Consider the following 19,180-nt stretch of genomic DNA (forward strand, 5'->3'; position numbering starts at 1 on the left):
TCTCCTCCCTCCCTTCATCCCTCCCTCTTCCTCTCTCCTTTCTCCCCCCTCTCTTATCTCTCCTCTCTCATCCCTTTCCTGTCTCCTCCTTCCTGATGCCTGCAGATCCAGATGTAAAATCAAGCTCCTCCTCCAGCACCATGTCTGCCTGTATGCCACCATACTCCTGCCGTTCTGATAATGGACTACATACCTCTAAACTGTAAGCAAGCCCCAGTGCTTTCTCTATAAGATTTGCTGTGGTCAAGCTGACTCCACGGCAATGGATACCCTAACTAAGACACAGGCATACAGCCAGCCCAACCAGTACTGGGACAAAGAGTAACACCAGATGTGGTAAACAAGAAACCTGCCCTCTTTTACCTTACCTCCACAGCAAGATGGCTGCCACATCTCTACTCAAGCAAACAAACAGCTCCCTTTGGGATGGGAGGTACCCAAGTGCTGGGAGTTTGCTGAATGAACTCTGGATTGGGCATTTCATAGGCCCTCTAGAGCATCTCCTTTCCCCTGTTGGTCCTATTTAGATACCCAGCCCCATGCCTTCCTGGCCATTTCCTACAATGTTTTCTGGGAACAAGAAACCTTCCTAAGGAGCCCATTCCCACTTTTCTTCTCTGTATGTACCTCTAACTCAACAATAGTCCCTATTCCCCACACAGAGAAGGTGGCTATAAGTAACAGTCACTAAATACACTGTAAGCAATGGTGTTAATACCTGTGTCTTTCTCTTCTCTCAATGGAAATCATTCTGAAATTGACATCACTTCCATAGCTATGTTAAAATGATTAATAAATGATGTTATTTCATGGTTTAAACTAGACTACTGAGCTGGAGAGGTGGTTCAGTGGTTAAGGACACCCATTGCTTTTCCAGAGGTCCTGAGTTCAATTCCCAGCAATCACATGGTGGCTCACAACCATCTGTAATGGGATCTGATACCTTCTTCTGGAGTGTTTGAAGATATCAACAATGTACTCACATACATAAATAAAACTTTAAAAGAAAGACCTAGACTAAATAGTATGTTTCTGTAATTTGAATATGTAAACCTCTAATTTTTCATTGATATTAATCTTATCTGAGTCTAATCTGTGTTAAAACTGTTTAACATCTGTTGGGTGTTTGCTATTTTTTGTTATATTTGGTGACCAGGAATCAAACCCGGACCTTGTTTGTCCTAGCTAAATGTGCTATCACTAAGCTACATACCTACCCATTTTTAGTTTTTGAGACAGGTTCTCATTAATTTGCCTAGGTTGCCTTTGAACTCAATTTTTCTGCCCCAGCCTCATTACAGGCATGCTCCAATGAGCCTGGCCTAGTTACTAGAATCTCTCTCTTTTTTTAAGATTTTATTTATTTTATATAAGTGAGTACCCTGTCACTCTCTTCAGACACACCAGAAGAGGGAATCAGATTGTGTTGCAGATGGTTATGAACCACCATTTGGTTGCTGGGAATTGAACTCAGAATCTCTGGAAGAGCAGTCAGTGCTCTTAACCGCTGAGCCATCTCTCCAGCCCCCAGAATCTCTTTTTGATACTTTCTGTCTTTTGATATAGTTCGCCTTCCTTAAGTCATCAAATTATTGAATGTATTTTAGTTACTTCTTTTAGTTAAAGTTACTAAGGTGATTCGAATAGGAGTGGCCTTCATAGACTCATGTGTTTGAAAACTTGACCCATAGGGAGTGGCACTATTAGGAGGTGTGACCTTGTTGGGGTAGGTGTAGCCTTGTTGGAGGAAGTGTGTCACTGTGGAGATAGGCTTTAAGGTCTCAGAAGCTAGTGCACAGGCTCTGTGGCTCACAGTCTTTTCCTGTTGGGATCAAGATGTAGAACTCCCATGGCAATATCCAGGCAGATGTGGGGCTGAAAGAGCTGAGAGTTCCACCTTTTGTTCCAAAGGGAGCTAGGAGAAGACTGTCTTCCAGGCAGCTAGGATGAGGGTGTTAAAGCCCATGACCACGATGGCATACTTCCTCCAACAAAGCCACACCCACTCCAACAAGACCACACCTCCAAAATCCCACTCCCTGAGACAAGCATATTCAAACTATTGTCTTCAGATCAAGTTGTAGAACTCTCAGCTTTTTATCCAGCACCATGTCTGCCTGCCTGCCACCATGTTTCCTGCCATGACAATAATGGACTGACCCTCTGAACCCTAAGCCAGCCCCAGTTAAATGTTTTCCTTTATAAGAATTGTGGGGGCTAAAGAGATGGCTTAGCAGTTAAGAGCCCTGACTGCTCTTCCAGGGTCCTGAGTTCAATTCCCAGCAACTATATGGTGGCTCACAACCATCTGTGATAGGCATCCAATGTCCTCTTCTGAAGACAGTAGCAGTGTACCCACATATGTGAAATGAATCTTTAAAAAAAAAAAAAAGCAAAGTCATGTTCAAAAACAACAAAAAAAGAATTGTTGTAGTCATGGTGTCCTTCACAGCAATAGAAAACCAAAGGAAGACAGTTACTTTAATCCTTGTGTCTGAAAGTCCAATATGTAAATCCCCTATGGTTTCATTTCTATTCTTTTTTTTCCCCCTCTGAGGCAGGGCCTCATTCAGCTCAAGCTGGCCTTGTACTCTCTGTGTGGCTGAGGACTTTTAATCCTGCTGCCTCCACCTCTTAAGTATTGGGGATATAAGCATATACCACCACACCCAGATCTTTTATTTCCTGATACTTTTCAACTATAAGATAGTATTTACTGCTGGTAGCCCACATCCTGGATCCCACCATTTGGAAAGTGAGGCAGGCAATCTCTACAAGTTCAAGGTGAGCCTGGTCTTCATATTGAGTTCCAGGACAGCTAGACATACACAGTGAGGCAGTGTCTCAAAACAAAAACAAACCAAAAAAAAAAAAATCCTGACTACTGCTGTGCCTAGCAAGTTTTGATAAAAGTCTGAACATTATATATGAAAACTTGAGATAGCCTTTGGTTTTCATTCAGACAACCACAGACGGTGTCCTATGGGCAAAATCTGGTTTGTTACTTGGTCTGGCCTTAAGGTAAGAATGTTTGCTGTATTTCTAATTACCCGAAAGAACATTGGCTGACACATGAAACATAAAATTCATACTTTGGTGTCCATATGAAACTTTACTGGAATGTAGTCAAATTTATATATTCATCTATCAGAGGATCAGGAAGACACCTGCATTTGGGGTTTAGTTGACATTTAGTTCTTGAGGGGACTGGTCAATTTGTGGTTTATCTGTGCTATTAGTTATAACTAAAAGTACTATTGCCCAAGCTGTTAGTTGTTGGGCCCAGCACTACAAGTTGGGTTCATCCTCTCTACATCTTTCTGCTTAAGAGCATAGATCTTCCAAAGCCGCCTTGCTGCTTCAGTAATGCCTTTAAGTGGACTAACCTGTGCCTATGCCTCTCTCTCTCTCTCTCTCTCTCTCTCTCTCTCTGTGTGTGTGTGTGTGTGTGTGTGTGTGTGTGTGTGTGTGTGTGTTGTAGCATTCCTAGTCCTAGTAGGAGGAACAATCAAGAAATCAGACTGCCATTGAGGAGATAGGTGTTCAAGTGTTTGTATTTCCACATTTTTCAATGGCTTCCCCTTATTTTGGACAAGGAAGTACCTGGAGAGCTTTGCTAGGTAGGTGCTACATGATCTAAATAACTACACAAATGAGAGTAAAACAAAATGGTCAGAAGACCCTGGTAGGAAAATGCAAGTTTACCTTGTTACTTCTATGCCAGCACAGTAACAAGGCTACAACTTAACATTTTAAAGAAATAAATGCATGCTAGAGGGAGTCACACTGGGACAATATTTTATTAGTTTTGAAATGAGGTCTATGACTTGTAAAGACACATTTTTATGTTTGCCTTGATAAGTTTTTGACACACACTCTTGACACTTCTGTCATGCCACAGAACATCTCTAGTATCCCACAAAATTTCCTGGCCTCTTCCAGGTTACTTTGCTCTCTACAATCAAAACCTGTTGGGATATTTATTCTCACATTAGTTATACTTTTTAAAATGAGTTACATTGTTACTATTCTGGCCACACATTGCCATGAGTTTTCAGATGCTGTGAATGGGTTTCCTGAGTAGAGTTGACTTCTCCAGACCCCAGATTCTTTTCTTTTGAAACAGGGTCTCTCTAGCCCCAGCTGGACTCAAACTCACGGAAGTCTTCTTGCCTCCATCTTTCAAGTATTGGACCTACAAGTATGAGGCTAAAACTGGAAGCTAAGTTATTGTTTAAAATTGGGACTGCTTGTTAACACACTGTTTTTGCTCACAACCATGATCACACATGATTAGGTAATACAAGCTATCTGATCTTTTTGGAATGCCAAACTACTTAAAAATTAACTGTAGAGGGAGGGAAAACTGAGGTGTGGGATGTAATGTATAAGAGAAGAATTTTAAAAAATGAACAGAGGGGTTGGGGATTTAGCTCAGTGGTAGAGCGCTTGCCTAGCAAGTGCAAGGCCCTGGGTTCGGTCCCCAGCTCCAAAAAAAAAAAGAAAGAAAAGGAAAAAAAATGAACAGTAGAATCTATTTCAATGGTGATTCATATTATCTTAGTGTGCAGTAGTCTTTGAAAATGTTCAGGGGAACAGTACCCTCAGTTCTCAGATGAGAAAAACAGTCACCAAGTAGTTATACAGAATCTATTAGCCTTTGGTACCAAGGTTGGGTTTTTCTTTTGCTTAATCCACCATCCTTGTCTATATGAACACAGAGTCTGTTATTCCAAAAGTCAACTTTGTTTCTTCTCTGAAATTTCATAGGTTACCCATTCCGTCCATCCTCCAATATAATGTTGAGCACTGAAAAGACACATCAATTAGTGTTACTTCATAACAGAAGAGCTTTGCAATAGCCACCCATCATATTATTTAGGTTCTACATCTGCTAAATAAAATTTTAAGTAGGCTGGAAAGACACATGCCCTTGGTCCCCACATTACATTTGTTTGTTTGTTTGTTTGTTTAGCTTTTCAAGACAGGGTTTCTCAGTATAGTCCTGGCTGTCCTGGAACTCTGTTGACCAGACTGGTCTCAAACTCACAGAGATCTGCCTATCTCTGCTTCCCGAGCATTGGGATTACAGCCATACACCACCACTGCCTGGTTATACTGCTTGTATTAACAGTAATTTTTTTTTCTTTTGCCCCTGTAGTGGTAGAGCTTAAATCCAGGAACATGGTTTACCACTGAATTATATCACCAGCCCCAAGAAACTTTTTTTGAGACAAAATATCGATGTAGTACTGACTGTTAATTTTTGTTATATATGTGTATAGGTGTTTTGTTTGTATGTGTGCACCACATGCATACATGCCCAAAAAGGCCAGAAGAGGGCATCAGATCTCCTGGAAGTGGAGTTACAGACACCTATGAGGTGCCACATAGGTGCTGGGGATTGGGTTCTCTAGAGTTGCAGACAGTGCTCTTAACCATTGTGCAATTTCTCCAATCCTGCCCCTTCCTCAAGACACTCAATAAATAAAATAAGACATTTTTATTTTTATTTTTGACATGCTGGGGACTGAATCCAGGGCTTTTCACATATTAAGCAATTACACTACCATCGAGCTAGAGCCCCAGCCTCCCAAATGTCGTTATCATATTGCAATACCCAGTGCTCAATCTAGTTTTTTGTCATCCACGCACCTGTTAAAGCCCAGTGATATTGCTGTGTCCATAGCCTTCTTACTTCTCACTCCAGCTAGACAAGAAAACACTAGACGGTCGGACTTGGATGGCTTCTCTTCACCATACTTCTCCTTGAACTCCCTTGGGTTCATCTGTAGTGCTTCACCTACCTCATCCACTGGGACAAAATGTTAAAGCATTCAATTAGGTTTTGGAGATAATCAGTTATTAGGCATACAAATGAATAATTTAAAAACACACATCGCTTACATGGTATGTTGACTGATCCAGGTATTTTTCCATGCTCAAGAATTTCCCATGTATTTCTAACATCAATTAACATAATGTCTTTGGAGTTCAATAGGTTTTTAAGTTCCCTATAAGTCACATCCTTAGAGAGAGTAGAACAAAAATGTTGGCTGCTTCCCCATCTTGACTTCAAACCTGAAAGAAATGAGTTTAGACAACTTTAGACACTGGTATTCACAGCTATAAGTGGGTTACAGTTAGATGATATAGCTGAGTTTACCTTTTTATTTTAATAAAGTCTGGATACATACTCTGCTCCTGGTTCCTGACTCCTGACAGAAGTACATAGAGTTTCTGAGGGTGATACATGACTTCTGTGTCTGAATGAGATTGACTTTGACCTAGACAACTTGAGGGTTGCACTGACTGCCTGGAAAACTAAGCTGTTTGCGGTTTATTTGATCACACTCTGAGACCGTATACTGGAAAAACCTCTCTTTAGTTGGGGGTGTGTCTCAGCCCCAGCACACACCTTTAATCTGAGAGCTTTCAGTTTATTGTAAAAAATATGTCAAGAGGCAGAGCAACCAACCAATTGACAGGGGAATGAACATAGAGAAAAAAAATCAGAGAAAGTGAGAGGAAGTGAGGACGACAGATAAAGAGATGCACAGGAAGTAGAAGGGAGGGGCATTCAGTTGGAAGGGTTTTTAAGACAGTGTGGAGAACTATTTTGGTGGTGTTGTTTGGGATCTTTCCCCCCCTTTTGGGGTTGAAGGGGAAGGTCAGCTGGGTGTTTTCTTTGCCTTTCTGAACTAGCAGGCTTTCACCACAGCATCTGGCTCCTGGGTCTTCATTTGGTGAAATCCAATGTCTGGGCTTTTGTTTAAAAAAAACAAAACAAAACGAAACAAAACACCAAGCCAAGAATAGAAAGTGGAACTTTCAGGCTTGATCTTCTGTGTAGTGGAACAAGGCTGGAAGGTTGGATTAGCAATAAACAGCGCTTATATTATGACGCTTCCATTAAACTCTTTTATCTATGGAATTGGAGATCTGCTGGGTAAACGCATCCATGTGTCAGGAACATGGCACACCCCAGCTCCAGGCATGTAAGGCTCCTCTAGATCCCATACCATGACTTCCTCTACAGAACATACCATGACTTCTTCTGCAGGTTATTCACTTGTATTCCTTAATAATTTAAAATAACCTAATCAAGATGCTTACCCGAGTTGTTAGCAAATTAATGAACCTGAGGAAGGAGCCATGGCATCTTTAATTTATAGTCAGCTGGTCAGAAGTAAGAGAATTCTGGGCTTGGGTTTGGTGTCTATAGTAGGAGCCATCTTGTTAGAAAGTCTTTGGGTGTTTTAAGTAACTCTGGTTAGTTGGCTCAGAATTAAAATTTAAGACTCAAATTATTAGAGAAATTAGCTTGGTGTAGGAAAACTACACATCTGGTGTCAGAAGCTATATGGGGAGATAGGTCAGCAGTGAAGTGCTTCCTTTTAATATGTGAGGCCCCTGACTCCATCCTATATAACTGAAAAGAAAAAAAGTGGCATGAGCAGATCACAAAGTCTTTCCCAATATGCACACATTCTGACTGAACAACAGGATGCAGCCTGTCATTTAAATGCTTGACAGCTGGCTTTCCTCCAGCTCCATATCCTCTCCAGACTCTTTAGTTAGCAAGAGATTAGAAACATATCAAACATTTAATAATTTAGCTATATGCATAATTCATTAAGACCACCCTAACTCAAGTGACAGTATGAGGAAAATTTTAACTTCATTTCCCTTTGCAATTAAAGATAGTACCTGTACGTCTTAGAGCATCTGTTGCTGTGATGCACATGACCAAAAGTGGATTGGTAAGAAAGGGTTTATTTTGCTTCATAGCTCATAAGTCCGTCAGTGATGGAAGCAAGAGACAGGAATTCAGCATAGAAACTGATGCAGAGAACAGGGACAATTGCTGCATATTTGCTAGTTCTCCATGGCTTCTCACACATCCCAGGATCACTTGTGCAGGGGTCACACACCTACAGTGGGTTGACCCCTCTCGCGTAAGTCTTTAGTCAAGGAAATGCCCCCAGACACGCCCACTGGCCAGTCTGCTGTGATTCGCTGAGAAGAGCACACATGTTTGTTAGTACCCATGCCAAAGGTGCATCTAGACTCTGTCAAAAAGAAGCCTGCATACAGCAATGTCTCAAATTAGTTGGGAAAGATGTTCAATAAAATGTTTAGTCAACTAATTAGAAGAATGTGAGCAGGCTCTTGATTCCTGATTCTTAAACAAATTCTAAATACAAAGCTAATATCTTAAGGATATTAACATAATAATTGAAATTTGGTGCCATGGTTTGTATATGCATGGCCCAGGGAGTAGGATTATTTGGAAATGTGGCCTTGTTGGAGTAGGTGTGGCCTTGTTGGAGTAGGTGTGGCCTTGTTGGAGTAGGTGTGGCCTTGTTGGAGTAGGTGTGTCACTGTGGGCGTGGGCTTTAAGACCCTCATTCTAGTTGCCTGGAAATCAGTATTCTGCTGGCAGCCTTCAGATGAAGAGGTAAAACTCAGCTCCTCCTGCACCATGTCTGTCTGGATGCTGCCATGCTCCTACTTTGATGATAATGGACTGAACTTCTGAACCTGTAAGCCAGCCCCAATTAAATGTTGTCCTTATAAGAGTTGCCTTGGTCATGTCTGTTCACACCAGTAAAATCCTAAGACATTTGGGGACAAAAGTCATAAAAGGTTTGTTCTTAAAGTTTAATAAGTTCGGGGTTGGGGATTTAGCTCAGTGGTAGAGTGCTTGCCTAGCAAGCGCAAGGTCCTGGGTTCGGTCCCCAGCTCCGAAAAACAAAAACAGAAACAAAGTTTAATAAGTTCTTAAATATGAGAAATGCACCATGAACAATTTGACACTGAGTGGCAGGCAAGAAGGCATATGTAGATGAAGATTGGAGGTAACATTACAAAAACAGAGCTCATAGGAATACCAGGATAAGGCCAAGATCCCACGTGAACAGTGGTGAAAATACACAAACAGAAAGCTGACAGGCAAAATGAAAATGAGCAATAAAATGAGAAAAGTGGCCCAATCTCACTACAATTAAAAAATATGAGTGTTAGCCCTGTCTCAAAAACAAAACAAAACAAAAAAAACAAGAAACAAAACACAAGAAGAGATACAAGAGTTAAAACTTTGTTTCAGACCTGTAAAGCTTAAAATTATTGATAATGCTTGTGGTGGTTTAAATATGCTCGGCCCAGGGAATGGCACTATTAGGAGGTGTGGCCTTGGTGGGGTAGGTGTGGCCTTGTTGGAGGAAGTGGGAGTGGCTTTGAAGCCCCGCCCAGTGCAGAATAATCAGTTTTCTCCTGGATTCAGTCAATGCAGAACTCTCAACTCATCCTGCACCATGCCTTCCTGGATATTGCCATGCTCCCGCATTGATAGTAATGGATTGAAATTCTTAACCTGTAAGCAAGCACTAATTAAATGTCTTTTATAAGAGCTGCCTTGGTCATGGTGTCTGTTCACAGCAGTAAAACCCAAATTAAGACAATGCCAAATTAGTGAAAGCATGGGGAGGCATGGGGAAATGGATTCTCTCAGACATTGTCATTAAGAACTCTTAAAGAGGGACTAGAAAGATAGCTTGGTGGTTAAAGCTACTTACTGCCCTTCCAGTGGACCTGGGTTTGATTACATTTTGTGATCATTCACCAAAAAAAAAAAAGAAAAAAAAAAAAAGAAAAATCTATTCAAATTAAAGACTGGGGGTTGGGGATTTAGCTCAGTGGTAGAGCGCTTGCCCAGCAAGCTCAAGGCCCTGGGTTCGGTCCCCAGCTCCGAAAAAAAGAAAAAAAGAAAAAAAAAAAAAAAGACTGCAGGCTGAATTCCCACTTTTTCTATGTGGCATGGTTAGAAACTGGAAAACTATATAATTTCATAAATTTTGTTAAGCCTGATTCTAGTGCTGTTTACCAATCCTGGAAAATATAACCACAACACCAACTCTTGAAACTGGATCCAAGACTCTTTCTTCTCCTTGCAGTCGTCAGACTGACTTTTAATAATTCAGCTTTACTTGCGTGTGAGATAGTAGGTGTGAAGATGGGTTTTCTTGCCTTTTCCACTCAGTGATCAAAGCCTGAGGCAACCATGTATTTCCTTTGGTCTTCCCCTTACCCAAGATTCTCAATCTGGAGCCATATACATATTTAGCTTTTTTTAATTGCATATATTCCATAGTATGGATGTACTATAGTTTACTAACCAGTCACTTATAGAAAATTTCAGTTTTTTTTTTTTCTTTTTTTCTTTTTTTCTTTTTTTTTTTTTCGGAGCTGGGGACCGAACCCAGGGCCTTGCGCTTCCTAGGCAAGCGCTCTACCACTGAGCTAAATCCCCAACCAAAATTTCAGTTTTTTTGAAAAATTCTTTGAGTTCATTTTTAAATATTGCCTCTTCTTTCAAAGAAGTGACTGCAGTGGCCTAGCAAGCTAACCTCCCTCACTTGCTCCCTTTTAAACACCTTATGTTACTGAAGATGGGCTTTTCCTGTGCACTATTTATTTATTTGCACCAAGCTATAACCGTTCTGTATACTATATCCTTCTTGTAAATTGACCACTTGGGTCTGGTGTTCAACCAAAGAAACACTCATCAGTTCTTACACTGAAGAATAAAATGGCTAAGTATTATAGAATATATGTGTGAATAGACAGACACATATCAGGTATTATGTTATATGTAGGATGATGTCACAGGTGAGGCAGGTACAGGATAGAAGGAGGCCTGTCATTGGAGGAGAAGGAAGGATGGGCGGGAGAGCAGTTTGAAGGAAGAGGAGGAGACTGGAATGGAAAGGAAGAGACAGGAAGGAGAGAGAGAGAGAGAGAGAGAGAGAGAGAGAGAGAGAGGGAGAGAGAGAGAGAGAGAGAGAGAGAGAGAGAGAGAGGAGAAACCATGACAGGACGATGGAGGCTGACGTAAAGATCTCGTTCTGTATATTTACAGGTTGTTATTAATGTTCTCAAGGGATGGATGGTATTGGGCTTTGTATGTTTAAGTGGGCAATTATATCTTACCAATTGGGTCAAAGGTTATTATATTGTGTGTTCTTTTATGTGATGGTTTGAGTGTAGGAAAGTGTGTGGTGGCAAAAGACACTGGGCTGCCAAGGAGTTGGGATGTGTATCTAGCAGATATCTTGGGGCACCATGGTGCTAAACCTAGGGGGATAAAAGAACTAATACTTTTTTATTTTTTATATTTTTACAACAGTTATAGCACCAAGAAAACTAGTGAATGCATGTTTGGGTTAAAATAAAATTAATATGTATACAGTAGAATCAATAATTATTCCTGTTGTCATGAATTATAGCATACTGCCCCTTCTGAGGGAAATCTCTCTTCATTTCCACACAGGACACTGAACTCTCCTTTCGTATCTAATATTGCTTGCTACTTCTCTAACAATTCTAGCTCTAGGTATTCATTCTAACAAAAATAGTTGTTTATGGGCACAGGGTAGATTAGACGATGATTATCAAATAATTTTATAATAAAAACCTGGACTAAAATTTTCTATAAGTGACTGGTTAATAAACCATAGTACATTCTCAATATGGATTATATGCAATTTAAAAACAGCTAAATATGTATGTGACTCAAATATAGACATATATACATGATTCACACATATATAAGAACTTATTTATGGATAATGATAGAAAAGTTTAAGTGGTTTTTTTTCTTTTATAAAAATTGTTTATCAATTCTATTTTTGTATAAAACACAAAGGAGAGACCTGGCCAATCAACACATGACTGACCACAGGGAAAGGAATTTATCAAACTTCCAGTCTAAAAGCATACAAATGTGTCTTTTGTCTACAGTAATTATCTATGCTTTCCCACACACCGACTGGTACCCTCTGCCCAGTTACACACAGTGAGGAGAGCAGGTGGTTTAAGAGTCTTTACCATGGCTATCTGAGAAGAGTGGGGTGTAAGTTATTTAACAGAGATCTGGGGCTGTTTTTTGGTTTGTTTGGTTGGTTGGTTGGTTTTTGCTTTATTTCAGTGAAAATATAACCATGCAGTATCTGTGTAATTTTAAAAATACACAAAGGCACCTTCCTCTGGCATTTTGATCAATTCAAGATCTTTGGGTTTTCCATTGCGGTCATCCTGGATAGAGCTATGGACTTGTATCTGTCTCCTTCCCACCCATCCAGGCACAAATGGTGAACTAAATCTTTAGCAGCTGGTTGGGGATTTAGCTCAGTGGTAGAACGCTTGCCTAGGAAGCGCAAGGCCCTGGGTTCGGTCCCCAGCTCCGAAAAAAAAAAAAGAACCAAAAAAAAAAAAAAAAAAAAAAAAACCTTTAAAAAAAAAAAATCTTTAGCAGCAAGAGTTGTATCCCCTGCAGAAGGCCTGGAAGGCTGGTTGTCTAATAAACAATTGCTTCCGAAAGGTGAAAGAAAACAATTTGCCCAGAAAAAGTCCATCTTGAGTAACTTAAGGTGTTAAGAACGGAGCAAGGGAGGCTAGCTTGCTGGGCCCTGCAGCTGCTTCTTTGGAAGAAAATAGACGCGAAAGAAGAGACAATATTTAAAAATAAAACATAAGGAAGGCACTGATGACCGGGTTTGAGCTTTAGACCTAGCTAAATCCATAGCTTTTCACTTCTCTGCCTTCTGCTTCCGAACTTGCGAAACAAATGGGGGTGGGGGGTGATTTCCTAGTTCTAACGCGTTTTAATTCCGGTGGGTGGGGGTGGGGTGAGCTCTGTCCCTGGTGGATCCCAACAGTAAGTTTAAAAGGGCAGGTTTGTAGTTTAGCTTCTCCGGAGCCTTCTTGCTAGCTCCGGAGGGATGAATTGACCTTCATCACTCAAACTTGCACAATTCATTCCCATCATAAATAACCTTGGTGCCATATTTACTCTGTCGCAGTGTTCATTAGCGGATCTCCAGTCTACAAGAGCATGGAGTCCGGAGGAGCAAAAGGAGCAAAAACTGCAGGTGGGCACTACATACCTACGTGCGGATCCCAGCAGGATTCACTTTATTAATAACTAAAAGTCTAAAGAAGAGAGTATGGTCATCCCCTCCCCGGCACCCGAAATCAAGCGCCTTTCCCTCCCCAGGGGTTGCCAAGCTCACCGCCAAGCGCAGGCTCCACTGATCCTAGGACCGCCCTGCATGAGGTCCCAAGCACCAGCCTGGCCAGCATCACAATGGGCTCTCTGAGACCCCGGGGCTGCTGACCACTTCCTTTCCTCCGCTCCTTCCTGCTCGTCTTCCCACAGGCGCTGTCCAGGCTCTTGAGCGCCCCACAGCCAGCACCGGCAGAAAGGGGTACTGCCACACAGTTACAATTTTACTTTATTGGACAAGGTTCTTGGCAGGGTTAAACTTTAGAGTGTTAGCCTCCCATTGCTACATTAACAAATCACCACATATTTACTGGATTAAAACAACAGAAATTATTTACAATTTTGAAGTTATCACACTTAACCAAAATAAATGTGTCTGGAAAATAGGTGGGGTTTTTTTTGTTTGTTTTTGTTTTGTTTTGTTTTAAATTTCTGGGAAGATTTTATTTTTACTTGCCACATTCCTTGGCTCCTGGTCTTTATCTTCAAAGCCACTATCTAAGCATCTTCGAATCTCTCTGGCTGACCCTGGCATCTACCGTAAGCCCTTTCATTTGCCCTTCTCGCTTTTTCCTTTAAGGACCTTTATAAGATCACTGAAATAATCCAAGTCAATCTCCCCGCTTCCAGATATTTTATATGTGATTATATCTGCAAAGTCCCTTTGTGGTGGTTTGAATAAGAATGGTCGCCACAGTTGAAGGGGTTTGCAACCCCATAGGAAGAAAAACAATATCAACCAACCAGATCTCCAAGAGCTCCCAGGGACTAAACCACCAACCAGTGAGTACACGGGGAGTGACCCATGGCTCCAGCTGCATATGTAGCAGAGGATGGCATTGTTGGGCAACAATGGGAGGAAAACCCTTGGTCCTATGAAGACTTGATACCTCAGTGTAGGGGAATGCCAGGGCAGGGAGGCAGGAGAGAGTGTGTGGTTAGGTGGGTGGGGGAGTTCCCTCATAGAAGCAGGGGCAAGGGGCTGGGATGGGGGTTTCCGGAGGGAAAACCAGGAAAGGGGATAGCATTTGAAATGCAAATAAAGAAAATATACAATAAAAAATATCACATTGTCGATAAACAAGAATGATACTACTATTTTTTTGTTAATAATAACAAAAGTGTTGTGTCCCCTAAATTTAAGTTGAAAATGATATTAATAAAATGGAAAAAAGTCACTTATATTAACATTAAAAAACGAATGGTCCCCACATGCTCATATATTTGAATATGTAGGGAGAGGCAATAGGACTTGTGGCCTTGTTCAGAAAAGTGTGTAATAGAGCAGGCTTTGATGTTTCAAATTCTTAAGCCAGGTTCAGTGAGTCTCCCTTCTCCTGCTGCCTGCAGGATCTGATGTAGAACTCTACCTCTCCAATACCAGGTCTCCCTGCACACCACCATGCTTTCTGTCATAATAATGGACCAAACCTGAAACGGAAAGCCAGCGCCAACTAAATGTTTTCCTTCAGACGAGTTGCTGTGCTCATGGTGTCTCTTCATGGCAATAGAACATTGCTTAAGATACCAGATAAGAGAACACATTTCAGGTTTCAGGGATTTGGGCGTGTGTGGGGTTGAGAGTGTTGGGGCTCTCCCCTTCCATACAAAAAGTCTTTCATTCCCTTAACTTTCTCCTGAGTTTACTTCTCCAAACCTCATAAAAGTTGCATTGAACTGGACTTTAGTCCGTTAAAAACTAACATATTATGACCAAGGAATAATTCCATTAAATACACACTTTGAAATCAGGCTATTTTAATAAATGAGTATTTTTAATAGAAGTCAGGTGTGTGTAGTATGTTGTCTGTATGTGTATGTAGTATAAGTACTGGTTAGAGAGGTACATACGTGTGTATGGAGTCAGAAGTTGATACTGGGTGTCTTTTCTCAATCATACAACCTTTATTTTTTGAGACAGGGTCTCTTACTGGACCCGAATATGATCAAGTCAATAGAGAGATAACTTCATGGTTAAGAGTAAATATTGCTCCTGCAGGGGACGCAGGTTCAATCTCCAACATTATCTGGTGGTTCACAACAATCTATAGTTCCATACACAGGAAATCCAATTCTCTCTTCTGATCTTTGAGGGTACCAGACAAGCATGTGGTGCACAGGCACATATGAAAACAAAACACTCATATACATAAACTAAATAAATATAATTAAAAAAATAAGATGAAGAGCTCAGATAGGCTGTCTGGCCCCTGAGCTTCAAGGATCAGTCTGTCTCTGCACTCCCACCCAGGTCTCCCTCAGCACTGGAGTTATGGCACATCTTGTTCTGAGATTCTGAGTTCAAGTCCTCATGCTCGAGTAGCAAACACTTCAACTGAGTCATCTCCCTAAATCCAATAGCTCAGTATTTATTAAACCACATCAGATTTCTGTGCCAATGACATTATCAACTACTATGTTTTTCCTAATCGTTTATAATTTACTATTTAAATGTTGGTGTGTGTAGGAGGCACATGTATGCCACAGCATGTGTGCTGGAGCTCAATAGACAACTTTGCAGAGTCAGTTGTCCTCTTGTCTTAGAGTTTTACTGATGTGAAGAGACACCATGAACAAGGCAACTCGTATAAGGACAACATTTAATTGGGGCTGGCTTACAGGTTCAGAAGTTTAGTCCATTATCATCATGATAGGAAGCATGGCGGTGCCCAAATAAAGCTGGAGAAGGAGGTAAGAGCTCTGCATCTTGATCTGAAGAAAGCCAGAGAAGACTGCCTCACACTAAGCAGAGCTTGAACATAAATATTACCTCAAAGTCCTGTCTCCACAATGACACACCTTCCCTAGCAAGGCCACACCTCCTTGAATAAGTTCCACTTCCTATGGGCCAGGCATATTCAAACTACCACATTCTGTAATCCCCACATTCTACTCTGTAATCCCCATAGGCTTGTTCAAACATATGAGCCTATAAGGGCCATACTTAACCATAGCATAATACACAATATATCGAGTACAACTTCAAAAGTCCTATAGTCCACCGTTGTCTCAACAATATTTAAAAGTTCAAAGTCTCTTCTGAGACTCATGTAATCACTTAATTGTAATCTTCTATAGTATTAAAATCAAAGAGCAGATCACATACTTTCAACATATCATGGCACAGGATATAAATTACCACTCCAAAATTGTCACAGTGAGGAAATACTGAACTGAAGCAAGATTAAAAGCCAGCTGGGAAAACTCCAAACTCCGTATCTCCATGTCCAACGTCAAAGCAAGCACTCTTCAGATCTCCGACTACTTTCATTCTTGTTGACTGTGAAAAACGTCATTCTTTTGGGCTGGTTCTACTCCTTGTTAGCAGCTTTCCTCGGTAGGTATCCCACAGCTCTGGAATCTCTAACATCTTGGGGTATCCAAAGCAACTTCGGCTTCACAGTTTCTTGTTCCAAAGTTTGGTATTCACACATGATCTTCTGGGCTCCTCCAAGGGGCTTGGGTTACTTCTCTAGCTCTGCCCTCCATAGCACTCTAGGCTCTGGTTGACTTCACTCCATTGCTGCTGCTATTTTTGGTGGTCATCCCATGGTTCTGGCATTTGCAACTAGGTTTCACTGTCAAGTCTCACTTGTGTGCATGACTCCTTCAGTCCAAAGCCATTAATTCAACTGAGGCTACACCTTCATCAATGGCCTTTCGTGGCCTCTCACAGCACCAAGCCTCAGTTGCTCTCCATAACCCTGTCACATCTTTAAAACTAGTATGACCTAGGTGACTTTTAACATAATACCAAGTTCAGCTGCCAGCATAATATCTATCTCTGGAACACCGCTCCTTTGTGCTCTCAGAAAACACTTGCCAGAAAATTTCACCTCAATGATGATGGTCTCTTCTAATCCCCATTAATTTCTTAGTTCCAACTAGTAACTCTTTCTAGTCTTGACCCCAAAGCTAGAGCCACTGGGGCTGAAGATGTTGAGTTCTGTTATGTGCTGTAGCTGGAATATTCCCACCTTGTTCTATTAAATTATCACCAGCTTTCTATTCTCAGTGAATTCATTCTCTGTCTAAGCTTGTGTCTTAGGGTTTTACTACTGTGAACAGACAACATGACCAAGGTAACTCTTATAAGGACATCATTTAGTTGGGGCTGACTTACAGGTTCAGAGGTTCAGTCCATTATCGCCAAGGCAGGACCACTGCAGGTCCAGACAGGTATGGTGCAAGAATAGCTGAGAATTCTAAATCTTTATCTTATGGCTAATCTTACCTTTAGCTAAATACTGGCTTCCAGGCAGCTAGGATAAGGGTCCTAAAGACCACACCCACAATGACACACCTACTTCAACAAGGCCACACCTTCTAATAGTGCCATTCCCTAGGCCGAGCTTATACAAACCATCACACTTGGCTATCCTAAAATTTGCTCTGTAGATTGACTGTGAACTCAAAGATCTACAGACCTGTCTCCAGAGTACTGCTGAGTACTGGATTGGAGGCATGGTCCACTATGCCTGTACTTAAATTTTTCTCTACCAGGCTGACTGAATTTGAATTTTTTCCTTTCTAAGCTTGCTACACTTGATCGAAATGATCTTCATGAGTGTACACCAGAGGACAAAGTCTGTGCTGGGCTGTATTGAGACTTCCAAGGTCAATGCTATTACTCTGAATCTTTTCACCTTAGCCTCAGGCAAACCCTTCAGACAAGAGCTAAAAGCTTTCACATTCTCAACCAAAACATGATAATAATAATCTCCAGGCAACATATTAAAATTCCACTTCGGACCTGCGGATCCCGGCCCGCAGCAGCTCTCTGCTCCCAGACCCCGTGAGAGAGAGACCCAACCGCCTGGTCAGGTGGGCACTCCTGAGGCTGCAGAGCGGAAGAGACCACCAACACTGCCCACCCCTGCCCACATCCCTGGCCCAAGAGGAAACTGTATAAGGCCTCTGGGCTCCCGTGGGGGAGGGCCCAGGAGCGGCAGGACCCCTGCCTGAGACATCGCCGGAACCTGAAGGAAACAGACCGGATAAACAGTTCTCTGCACCCAAATCCCGTGGGAGGGAGAGCTAAACCTTCAGAGAGGCAGACAAGCCTGGGAAACCAGAAGAGACTGCTCTCTGTACATACATCTCGGACGCCAGAGGAAAACACCAAAGTCCATCTGGAACCCTGATGCACTGAAGCTCCCGGAAGGGGCAGCACAGGTCTTCCTGGTTGCTGCCGCCGCAGAGAGCCCGTGGGCAGCACCCCTCGAGCGAACTTGAGCCTCGGGACCACAGGTAAGACCAACTTTTCTGCTGCAAGAAAGCTGCCTGGTGAACTCAAGACACAGGCCCACAGGAACAGCTGAAGACCTGTAGAGAAGAAAAACTACATGCCCGAAAGCAGAACACTCTGTCCCCATAACTGACTGAAAGAGAGGAAATCAGATCTACAGCACTCCTGTCACACAGGCTTATAGGACACTCTAGCCACTGTCAGAAATAGCAGAACAAAGTAACACTAGAGATAATCTGATGGCGAGAGGCAAGCGCAGGAACCCAAGCAACAGAAACCAAGACTACATGGCACCATCGGAGCCCAATTCTCCCACCAAAACAAACATGGAATATCCAAACACACCAGAGAAGCAAGATCTAGTTTCAAAATCATATTTGATCATGATGCTGGAGGACTTCAAGAAAGACGTGAAGAACTCCCTTAGGGAAACACAGGAAAACATTAATAAACAAGTAGAAGCCTACAGAGAGGAATCGCAAAAATCCCTGAAAGAATCACAAAAATCCCTGAAAGAATTCCAGGAAAACACAATCAAACAGTTGAAGGAATTAAAAATGTAAATAGAAGCAATCAAGAAAGAACACATGGAAACAACCCTGGATATAGAAAAGCAAAAGAAGAGACAAGGAGCTGTAGATACAAGCTTCACCAACAGAATACAAAAGATGGAAGAGAGAATCTCAGGAGCAGAAGATTCCATAGAAATCATTGACTCAACTGTCAAAGATAATGTAAAGCAGATAAAGCTACTGGTCCAAAACATACAGGAAATCCAGGACTCAATGAGAAGATCAAACCTAAGGATAATAGGTATAGAAGAGAGTGAAGACTCCCAGCTCAAAGGAACAGTAAATATCTTCAAC

At 41.7% G+C, this 19,180-nt stretch overlaps 1 protein-coding gene across 2 annotated transcripts; it reads right to left on the reverse strand.

Moving 5' to 3' along the window:
- Positions 1–3,781: 3,781 nt before the first annotated feature.
- On the reverse strand, positions 3,782–13,853 carry Tstd3 (thiosulfate sulfurtransferase like domain containing 3). 2 transcript variants are annotated; one of them, XM_063288207.1, is made up of 5 exons: positions 13,811–13,853; positions 13,074–13,271; positions 5,908–6,081; positions 5,656–5,815; positions 3,782–4,809 (listed from the first exon to the last, which is right to left on the reverse strand). In XM_063288207.1, the coding sequence occupies exons 2-5, from the start codon at positions 13,141–13,143 to the stop codon at positions 4,740–4,742; spliced, it is 474 nt and encodes a 157-aa protein (XP_063144277.1). In that variant the 5' UTR covers positions 13,144–13,271; positions 13,811–13,853; the 3' UTR covers positions 3,782–4,739. The 2 variants fall into 2 exon arrangements, with proteins under 2 accessions (XP_063144277.1, NP_001094267.1); NM_001100797.1 differs by lacking the exon at positions 13,811–13,853 and having other exon boundaries at positions 13,074–13,222.
- Between the last annotated feature and the right edge of the window lie 5,327 nt (positions 13,854–19,180).

This window comes from Rattus norvegicus, chromosome 5 (genome assembly GCF_036323735.1).
Source record: "Rattus norvegicus strain BN/NHsdMcwi chromosome 5, GRCr8, whole genome shotgun sequence".
Lineage (NCBI taxonomy): Eukaryota > Metazoa > Chordata > Mammalia > Rodentia > Muridae > Rattus > Rattus norvegicus.